The sequence below is a fragment of the Coregonus clupeaformis genome, chromosome 33 (assembly GCF_020615455.1).
Source record: "Coregonus clupeaformis isolate EN_2021a chromosome 33, ASM2061545v1, whole genome shotgun sequence".
Classification (NCBI taxonomy): domain Eukaryota; kingdom Metazoa; phylum Chordata; class Actinopteri; order Salmoniformes; family Salmonidae; genus Coregonus; species Coregonus clupeaformis.
Genome location: NC_059224.1, coordinates 20023210 through 20033822, shown reverse-complemented (window position 1 = coordinate 20033822; position 10613 = coordinate 20023210). Strand labels below are relative to the sequence as shown.

At 47.8% G+C, this 10613-nt stretch overlaps 1 protein-coding gene across 1 annotated transcript in view; it reads left to right on the top strand.

The window, feature by feature from the left end:
* Positions 1-608: 608 nt before the first annotated feature.
* LOC121548768 (methyltransferase-like protein 24) overlaps positions 609-10613 on the top strand; it is a 78648-nt gene continuing 68643 nt past the window's right edge. The window contains exon 1 of the mRNA XM_041860315.2: positions 609-1222. Within this exon, the coding sequence (XP_041716249.1) occupies positions 878-1222 (345 nt within the window). The 5' untranslated portion in view covers positions 609-877. The remainder of the gene's footprint in view (positions 1223-10613) is intronic.

The window sequence follows — 10613 nt, the reverse complement described above, 5'->3', positions numbered from 1 at the left end:
AGAAAGAGAGAAAGAGAGAGAGAGAGAGAGAGAGAGAGAGAGAGAGAGAGAGAGAGAGAGAGAGACAGACAGACATACAGACAGACAGACAGACAGACACTCTCCAAGACTGCACTTCATTGTCTCCTTGTCCTTCTCTCTCTCTTGCTTTCTCGCCCTCTCTCCTTCCCTCTCCTCTCTCGTTCTCTCTCTCTCTCTCCTTCCATCTCTCTATGATCTCCTGTGTGTATGAAACAGTGTCTGTAGAGAGAGAATGTGAGGCCTTGGTGACAGCTAGCTGTGGATGTGTTGGCCCTGCCCAGTGTAGACTTACACAGTAACCCAAGACACAGGGGAATGGAGCGAGGGAGAGAGGGAGAGAGGGAGAGAGGGAGAGAGGGAGGGGTCAGACGGCGTGAGAGGGGTGTGTGCGAGAAAGGGGTGTGAGGGCTAGAACAGGGAGGGGAGAAGTTCCAAAACTTTTCATGAAGAGCTGCACGCGCTATTCCACCAAGTCAATGTGCAGAGGCTCACACACACTGACACATACAGAGAGAGAGAGCGAGAGACACATACACACACACACTAAATCTCACACACACACTCACTCACACACACATACCCACACACACACACACACACACACACACACACACACACACACACACACACACACACACACACACTGACATAGTTGTTTTGCGATGAACAGGTGTTCTCCTGTCTCACCTTCAGCAATGCTCTTGCTTATCTTGATCCAACTGTGGACTTAGGAGGAAAGGAAGGAGAGAAGGAAGACAAGAGAGAGACACACCACTCAAAGAAGGAGGAGAAGAAGAATGGGATAGAGAAAGAGAGCGAGATCAACAGGAAAAAGTGAGACAGAGTGTGGCCAAGCATGGGGAGAGACAGACTGACTAGAGGACTGGCTCTGCGCCTGTGTCTTCTCCTCACCACTCTCTGTGTCTGTGTACATGTTTACCTGGAACTGGGGGAAAGGAAGGGGGCACCTTCACCCCTCACATTGGGACATCCCACACAGACCAGTCAGGTGCTACCGGACAGCAGGGCGAGGACACGGGGGGCAGAAGACCCCATGCAGCACCGGGTTGGGGCTGAGGACAGAGCTGTGAAGAGAAGGGTGTCCTACGTACGCACGCTGAAGAAGGACTCTGGAGCAGGGAAGACAGTGGGCGGGGAGGAGCCCTCCACATGCTGCCCACCTCTGCGCCTGAACAGAAAGGTGAGTGAGAGCGATAATACCTGCCGTAGGGTGATGTGACCACTAAGCGCTTATCTGATCTGAAGTCAGTTCTGCTGTTTAATTGTTCATGATTGAGGATTAGGATTGTGGAACTGTATAAGTATTATCTGATCCTAGATCAGAGCTTAGTGGATGATACCCACCTGGAGCAGTGAGTCAGTAAGGGTGACTCGATAAGGGGACGTTCAGGAGCGCTCGTTCAGTCACTGTGCTGTTGGCACAATGCTGCTTAATCCTTTGAGGCTGACAGACAGAGGAGGAGAGGAGAAGGGCAGTGGGATGGATAAAGGAATCGAGTGCAGTCTCTAAGTGCTGTAGGCTGAAGAGGAGAGAGAGAGGAGAGACAGCGGGACTGACGTTCGTTAGGTTACAGAGAGGAAAAGGACTTCTGTGTGGTCGATGATGAACTGAGCTGTTCTACTAAACTAAAGACAAGAGACACACCACTCAGGAGAAATACTTCATCTGATAGACTCTGAGACTGAGATAGATACTCTCAAACTGAAAGACTCTTACACGGAAACTTCTGAGTGTGCAGAAAAACCTGAGAACACTGAAATGTGCATTGAGTGAAACAACCAGCGTTAGTTGATATGCTATGAGATGTTTATGTGTGAAAGTGGGTGGGCGAAAGATGACTCACTGTTTGAACTAGGGGTTTAAAGATTTGCTACTAAGTTACTTGGGGGCGGGAGTCCCAATGTCCAACGGAGAGACAAAGACACTCCTTGCTGCCACACAGACATAAACACACAGACACACACACCGCAACTTCCCTCTGGCTGCTTCCGAAGCTGCATGTCAATAGAGGATCCGATCCAACAAAATACCTTTCAGAGATGAACAAACACACACACCTGACCCCTGACCCCTGAACTATTGAGGGTATGTTCAAGGACCATGCACCACACCCTCCCTGTTCCTTCTCTCTTCCTCTATCTGTCTACCAGTCTTTATGTCTTTGGCTCTCTCTTCTTTTCCCTCTCTCTCTCTCTCCAACATTCTAGCCCTCTCTTTTCCCTGCTGTCTTAATCTCACTCCCCTCTCCCTCCCTCCTTACTTCCTTCCACCCCTCCATCTCTCTCCCTCCATCTCTCTCCTGTCTCAGTCTCTCTCCTGTCTCAGTCTCTCTCCTGTCTCAGTCTCTCTCCTGTCTCAGTCTCTCTCCTGTCTCAGTCTCTCTCCTGTCTCAGTCTCTCTCCTCAGCGAGCCATGCTGCTCATTAGCTACCCATTCTCTCATCTCGGAATCTTTAAAGAGAGACAAAACTCCAATCTCCTCAGCCATGACTCAAACGAGGCTGCTTGAAAATCACTGCAGGCTTGTTATGCCACATCACCCCCGCCCTGAGCACTAAGAGCTAGCTGGCTAATGGTGTGAAATCAATAATACATAGCATCATATGTTGCCTGGTGCTCTCTGGTTTTTAACACACATTTGTCACATAAGCTGCCCTAGAGCAGTGTTTCATCTCCTCCAGTACCCCCAACAGAACACGTTTTTGTTGTAGCCCTGGACAAACTCCCCTAATTCAACTAATTGAGGACCTGTTGATTAGTTGACAAGTTGAATCAGGAGTGCTTGTCTGGGCCTAAAACAAAATGTGTACTGTTGGGGGTACTGGAAGACTGGAGTTGGGAAACACTGTTGGGGGTACTGGAGGACTGGAGTTGGGAAACACTGTTGGGAGTACTGGAGGACTGGAGTTGGGAAACACTGTTGGGGGTACTGGAGGAATTGGGAAACACTGTTGGGAGTACTGGAGGACTGAATTTGGGAAACACTGTTGGGAGTACTGGAGGACTGAAGTTGGGAAACACTGTTGGGAGTACTGGAGGACTGGAGTTGGGAAACACTGTTGGGAGGACTGGAGGACTGGAGTTGGGAAACACTGTTGGGAGGACTGGAGTTGGGAAACACTGTTGGGGGAACTGGAGGACTGGAGTTTGGAAACACTGTTGGGGTACTGGAGTTGGGAAGCACTGTTGGGGGACACTGTTGGGAGTACTGGAGGACTGGAGTTGGGAAACACTGTTGGGAGTACTGGAGGACTGGAGTTGGGAAACACTGTTGGGGGTACTGTTGGGAGTACTGGAGGACTGGAGTTGGGAAACACTGTTGGGAGTACTGGAGGACTGGAGTTGGGAAACACTGTTGGGAGGACTGGAGTTGGGAAACACTGTTGGGGGTACTGTTGGGAGGACTGAAGGAGTTGGGAAACACTGTTGGGGTACTGAAGGACTGGAGTTGGGAAACACTGTTGGGGGTACTGGAGTTGGGAAACACTGTTGGGGTACTGAAGGACTGGAGTTGGGAAACACTGTTGGGAAACACTGTTGGGAGTACTGGAGGACTGGAGTTGGGAAACACTGTTGGGAGGACTGGAGTTGGGAAACACTGTTGGGGTACTGAAGGACTGGAGTTGGGAAACACTGTTGGGGTACTGAAGGACTGGAGTTGGGAAACACTGTTGGGGGTACTGGAGTTGGGAAACACTGTTGGGGTACTGAAGGACTGGAGTTGGGAAACACTGTTGGGAAACACTGTTGGGAGTACTGGAGGACTGGAGTTGGGAAACACTGTTGGGAGGACTGGAGTTGGGAAACACTGTTGGGAGGACTGGAGTTGGGAAACACTGTTGGGAGGACTGGAGTTGGGAAACACTGTTGGGGGTACTGGAGTTGGGAAACACTGTTGGGGTACTGAAGGACTGGAGTTGGGAAACACTGTTGGGAAACACTGTTGGGAGTACTGGAGGACTGGAGTTGGGAAACACTGTTGGGAGGACTGGAGTTGGGAAACACTGTTGGGAGGACTGGAGTTGGGAAACACTGTTGGGAGTACTGGAGGACTGGAGTTGGGAAACACTGTTGGGGTACTGAAGGACTGGAGTTGGGAAACACTGTTGGGAGGACTGGAGTTGGGAAACACTGTTGGGAGTACTGAAGGACTGGAGTTGGGAAACACTGTTGGGAGGACTGAAGGACTGGAGTTGGGAAACACTGTTGGGAGTACTGGAGGACTGGAGTTGGGAAACACTGTTGGGGTACTGAAGGACTGGAGTTGGGAAACACTGTTGGGAGGACTGGAGTTGGGAAACACTGTTGGGAGTACTGGAGGACTGGAGTTGGGAAACACTGTTGGGGTACTGAAGGACTGGAGTTGGGAAACACTGTTGGGAGGACTGGAGTTGGGAAACACTGTTGGGAGTACTGAAGGACTGGAGTTGGGAAACACTGTTGGGAGGACTGAAGGACTGGAGTTGGGAAACACTGTTGGGAGGACTGAAGGACTGGAGTTGGGAAACACTGTTGGGAGGACTGAAGGACTGGAGTTGGGAAACACTGTTGGGGTACTGGAGTTGGGAAACACTGTTGGGGTACTGAAGGACTGGAGTTGGGAAACACTGCCTTAGAGGAGCAGAACACATTTTGTATCATGTCATGTGTTCTCTCTATACATCCCTTACTGCCTCTCACATCGGCATGTGTTCATCTTTCTCTCAATGTCTTTCTATCTCTTTAGCTCCCCCCCCCTCTCTCTATCTCGCTCTCATGGAGACGTGTATTCGCATAACAGATTAATGACATGGGTGTGGAAGGCAGGCGAAGGCTCAGTGTTTCTGACTGAGATGTTGAGGATGAAGAGCCAAATGGAAAACAGATGACCTTCATGAGCAGTGAGCAGCACGCAGGAACGCTCTGTGCTGTCGTGGCACACTTCACTCTCTTCAGTATACGCTGCTAAAATGGATAAGGAGTTTGAAGCAGTGTGAAGTGGATTACCAAAAGTAGTATAGAGAAAAACACATAGCAGACCATAGCATGTGTGTCCAATGTAAAGACAATCCATGAACCATGCCTGTTCTGTCTGTTCGACATGACGTACTGCTTTGTGGATTGGAATATTGGCGCCTACAATTTGCTCAAACAGTAAAGACAAGTAATGAGCCCACAGCTCTAGTGGTTCTTGTAGTGGTGTGTGTGTGTGTGTGTGTGTGTGTGTGTGTGTGTGTGTGTGTGTGTGTGTGTGTGTGTGTGTGTGTGTGTGTGTGTGTGTGTGTGTGTGTGTGTGTGTGTGTTTGTGTTTAAGTGAGTGGAGTAGACAGGACAGCTTGAGGGTTTGTTTGAGGTTTGTTTGGATAATGAACAAACCAAAGGAGATCCATCTCTCAGCTGTCAAGTCTCCTGCTAGTGCAAACACCCCATCTTTTATTTAATAATCTACCTTTTCAAGCCTTCTTCTCTTCCTTCTGCTTGACTTCATCAGTTCTAAGTAAAGGGATGGAGGGATGGAGGGATGGAGGGATGGAGGGATGGAGGGATGGAGGGGGTGGAAGAGGAGGCATTATTAGAAATGATAGAGAAGCAGAATGCATTAAGCCACTTACAAACATGAACTTCGACAAGACAAACATTATTAGAATTAGAATAGCACAAAACTGGATTAGAATAGGCTAGGGTTAGGGTTACGGCTAGAGTTATAACCCTACACACACATGCACACTCTCCTCCATTAATCTCTCCATCAAACTCCATAGCTCGCTCTCTATTTCCCTCTCCCTCAGTCTCTCCATCTCTTCTCTCAGAGGACATCTTGTGAGTTATCTATGAGCCACAGTGCTTGTCTGAGGAATTCTGCACCACAGCCACAGATCCCTCATCACTGATGGACCAGCTGTCACTAATCTGGCTCACATACTCAGCAGCAAAAACACAATGGGGTATATAACAAAACAATACCATGCAATACACTGACCCTTACCATGTGCAACTGAGTTGATCATATACTGTTCATGTACACATAACAACAACTCATAATATACACATCTAGACAAATAGCACTGCACAGTATAGAACACAACACAACATAGAGCTTAACACACAGAATGTCTGAGAGTTAGCTGATACGTTCAAGCTCATGTCGTCTGTTGTGTACTTTTCCTTCAGCTTGCCTGCATTGGTAATAAAAAAGAATCACAAATGTTGTCCCACATCTAACTCCTTGTAGCCCTTTCCTGCAGTCAAATGACCTAGTGGCCTCATGGGTTGAATGTTATTAATATTTTTCATAATGTCATAATTAATAAACATGATTTTAATGGAATGCATTTCAACTCTATATCTGACATGGTACAGGTGTCTTTTTTTTAAAGCCCATAACCATTTGTGTGAGGTGTATACTTTTGTTTCAATGTTTAAGACTACCAAGAATCACTCTGTGTGACCCTGATTCAGCCACTGCAGTAAAAAGTTAATGACATTTACGTAATTTAGCAGACGCTCTTATCCAGAGCGACTTACAGTTAGTGAGTGCATACATTATTTTTTTATTTTTCATACTGGCTCCCCGTGGGAATCGAACCCACAACCCTGGCGTTGCAAACGCCATGCTCTACCAACTGAGCTACATCCACTCTAGCAGATTGCCTCGTCAGCCAGAATGGCCTGAATTTCAATTAGACAACCCTTTATCTAAATTAGTGGAAGGTGAGAAATAAACACGTATTTCAATTAAGCTCTTCTGTTCACCCAGCGAACGTTGATGACTTTTGTTGAAATTAGCATCAATACAACTCTAAGTGAACGCTGCACTCACTCAATAACAATCCATTTGGTCTGGTTCATTCACCAGCGAAGCCGCTATTTGCGAGCTCAGTCATGGAGTGAAACAAAACTCACTAACAGCAAGTGAGGTAGCCATGGGTTTGGCAATTAAACTAAAGTGACCCTGGTTTAAGTCTCTAAACAGTCTAGAAATGGGGGGAGAGGAGGACAGAGAGGGAGGAGAGAGAGAGAGAGAGAGAGAGAGAGAGAGAGAGAGAGAGAGAGAGAGAGAGAGAGAGAGAGAGAGAGAGAGAGAGAGAGAGAGAGAGAGAGAGAGAGAGAGAGAGAGAGAGAGAGAGAGAGAGAGAGAGAGAGAAAGAAAGAGAGAGAGAAAGAAAGAGAGAGAGAAGGAGAAGTAGACTTTAATCCCGTAGGTGTGACTGAGTTTCTCAGGCAGCTTTAAACCAAGAGCTGGGGGAACCAGGGACAAGGGAGTCACAGCAGATCAATGGCTGAAAAAGTGACATGTCACCTGGGGTCACACCATGTCTGTTCTCCCCTCCCTAGAGCTGAGGCTGGAGCTGGGGCTGGAATGCCCCATAGAGTCACAGACACACTGCATCTACCATGACTGGCTTTACATGTTGAATGTCACCTTTATCCAGTTACTAAATTAATTTGACCTGTATGAAGTCAACATATTACACTGAACAAAAATATAAACGCAACATGTAAAGTGTTGGTCCCATGTTTCATGAGCTGAAATAAAAAATCCCAGAAATGTTCACAAAAAGCTTATTTCTTTCAAATTTTGTGCACAAATTTGTTTAAAATCCCTGTTAGTGAGCATTTCTCCTTTGCCAAGATAATCCATCCACCTGACAGGTATGGCATATCAAGAAGCTGATTAAACAGCATAATCATTACACAGGTGCACCTTGTGCTGGGGACAATAAAAGGCGACTTCAAAATGTGCAGTTTTGTCACATAACACAATGCCACAGATGTCTCAAGTTTTGAGGGAGTGTGCAATTGGCATGCTGACTGCAGGAATGTCCACCAGAGCTGTTGAATGTTAATTTCTCTACCATAAGCTGCCTCTGGGTTGGCAGTACGTCCGACCAGCCTCACAACCACAGACCATGTGTAACCACGCCAACCCAGAACCTCCACATCCGGCTTCTTCACCTGTGGGGTCGTCTGAGGGGGGGTGGGGGTGCTGGTGCTGTAATAAAGCCTTTTTGTGGGGAAAAACTAATTCTGATTGGCTGGGCCTGGCTCCCCAGTGGGTGGGCCTGGCTCCCCAGTGGGTGGGCCTGGCTCCCCAGTGAGTGGGCCTAGCTCCCCAGTGGGTGGGCCTATGCCCTCCAAGGCCCATGGCTGCACCCCTGCCCAGTCATGTAAAATCCATAGATTAGGGCCTAATGAATTTATTTCAATTGACTGATTTCCTTATATGAACTGTAACTCAGTAAAATCTTTTAAATTGTTGCATGTTGCGTTTATATTTTTGTTCAGTATAGATAGATAATAAAATACATTATAGGTTGGAAGTTGTATTGGTAGCACATGGATTGCTATAATGCAAAAGCTAGTTAAGAATTTCCATAACATAACAGCATGAGAGCACATGGATTCCAGATGGACTTTTACATAGAGGGCTATTCTATTAACGTTGTTATCTCCAAAGTATGTTGGTCCAACCCATGTAATAGACTATGAAGAGATTGATTATTGAACCAAATTCACTTTGAGTCGAACATACAGTGTGTCTGTTGTACAGTGACTCTTATCAGACAAAGGCTCCCACTAAACGTCTAAAAGTCATGTGTCAAACTGCCACGTCCTGAGGGTTAGGGTTAAGGTTGAGGGCAGCTCTCACAATGGTCCCTCTCAGACATGCTCATCTTGTTTGGGACATTCCATTAGTTCTCAACCTCCTACAGAGAAAGCTGAGGTGAATGGGCGCCATTGACCTACGAAAAGGCTAGCCGCCCCCTCAACCCTTACCACTACCCCCCCCCACACACACCCCATCCTACAACCCCAACCCCCAGCCACCTCCTCCACAGTGGACTATGGGCTTTAAGTCTGCGACAGACACAGGCAGGCACACCAGGTCACCAAAGGTAATCTTTTACAGCTAAAACATCACTCTACACTCTTAGAAAGAAAGGCGCTATCTAGAGTCTAAAATGGTTCGCTGTGTTGAAACAGTCAATGTCATTTTTATTTTGTTAGGAAGGCTTTCTTTACTCTCTCTGGCCTTCTGTGTGGTTTGTCTGCTTGAGGCTTTGAAGAGGCAAGCGCTTGGCTGGTAGAGAAAATAAAGGGATAGAGAGAAGATGAGAGGGAGAGAGAGCAGAGGCGTCATGCCCAGAGAATCTGAAAGGGCACTTGTCTTGTCTTGTAGTGTGGAGTAGAGGTGCGATGAAGAGAATTTTAAATGTCAAAGTGCATAGTAGAGTAGTAGAATACATTTGAAGAAATTGAACAAGATGTCCAATACATCTCACATCTAGTTTTAAGTAGTCTCTTTCTCTCTTTCTCACTCTTGCTCCTTCCTCTCTCTTTCTGTCTTCTTCTCTCCTTACCCCCCCCCCTCTCGCTCTCTCCCCCAAACCCATCTACCCCTTTCTCGCTCGCTCGCTCTCTCCCCCAAACCCATCTACCCCTCTCTCGCTCTCTCCCCCCAAACCCATCTACCCCTCTCTCGCTCTCTCCCCCAAACCCATCTCTCTCTCTCTCTCTCTCTCTCTACAAACCCATCTATCCCTCTCTCTCCATCTCTGTCTGTGTCATATGGCTCTCAGCAGTACTCTCCATAAGAAATCCAACACAGATGTCATATCTGGGCTTTGGTCCAGGCAGGCAGTCAGGGAGGTAGGCAGGGAGGGAGGCAGGCAGGCAGGAAGCCAGGGAGGCAGGGAGGCAGGGAGAGAGGGAAGCAGGGAGGCTGGGAGGGCGGCAGGCAGGCAGGAAGCCAGGGAGGCAGGGAGGCAGGGAGGGCGGCAGGCAGGCAGGGAGGCAGGGAGGCAGGCAGGGAGAGAGGGAAGCAGGGAGGCAGGGAGGGTGGCAGGCAGGGAGGGAGGGAGGGAGGGAGGGAGGCAGGGAGGGAGGCAGGCAGGGAGGGAGGCAGGGAGGCAGGTAGGTAGGCAGGCAGGGAGGGAGCACATACAGTGCCTTGCAAAAGTATTCATCCCCCTTCGCGTTTTTCCTATTTTGTTGCATTACAACCTGTAATTTGAATTGATTTTTATTTGGATTTCATGTAATGGACATACACAAAATAGTCCAAATTGGTGAAGTGAAAGGAAAAGAATGACTTGTTTCAAACAATTCTAAAAAATTAATAACGAAAAAGTGGTGCGTGCATATGTATTCACCCCCTTTGCTATGAAGCCCCTAAATAAGATCTGGTGCAACCAATTACCTTCAGAAGTCACATAATTAGTTAAATAAAGTCCACCTGTGTGCAATCTAAGTGTCACATGATCTCAGTATATATACACCTGTTCTGAAAGGCCCCATAGTCTGCAACACCACTAAGCAATGGGCACCACCAAGCAAGTGGCACCATGAAGACCAAGGAGCTCTCCAAACAGGTCAGGGACAAAGTTGTGGAGAAGTACAGATAAGGGTTGGGTTCGGAGCACCATTAAATCCATTATTAAAAAATGGAAAGAAAAAGGCACCACAACAAACCTGCCAAGAGAGGGCCGCCCACCAAAACTCATGGACCAGGCAAGGCGGGCATTAATCAGAGAGGCAACAAAGAGACCAAAGATAACCCTGAAGGAGCTGCAAAACTCCACAGCGAAGAT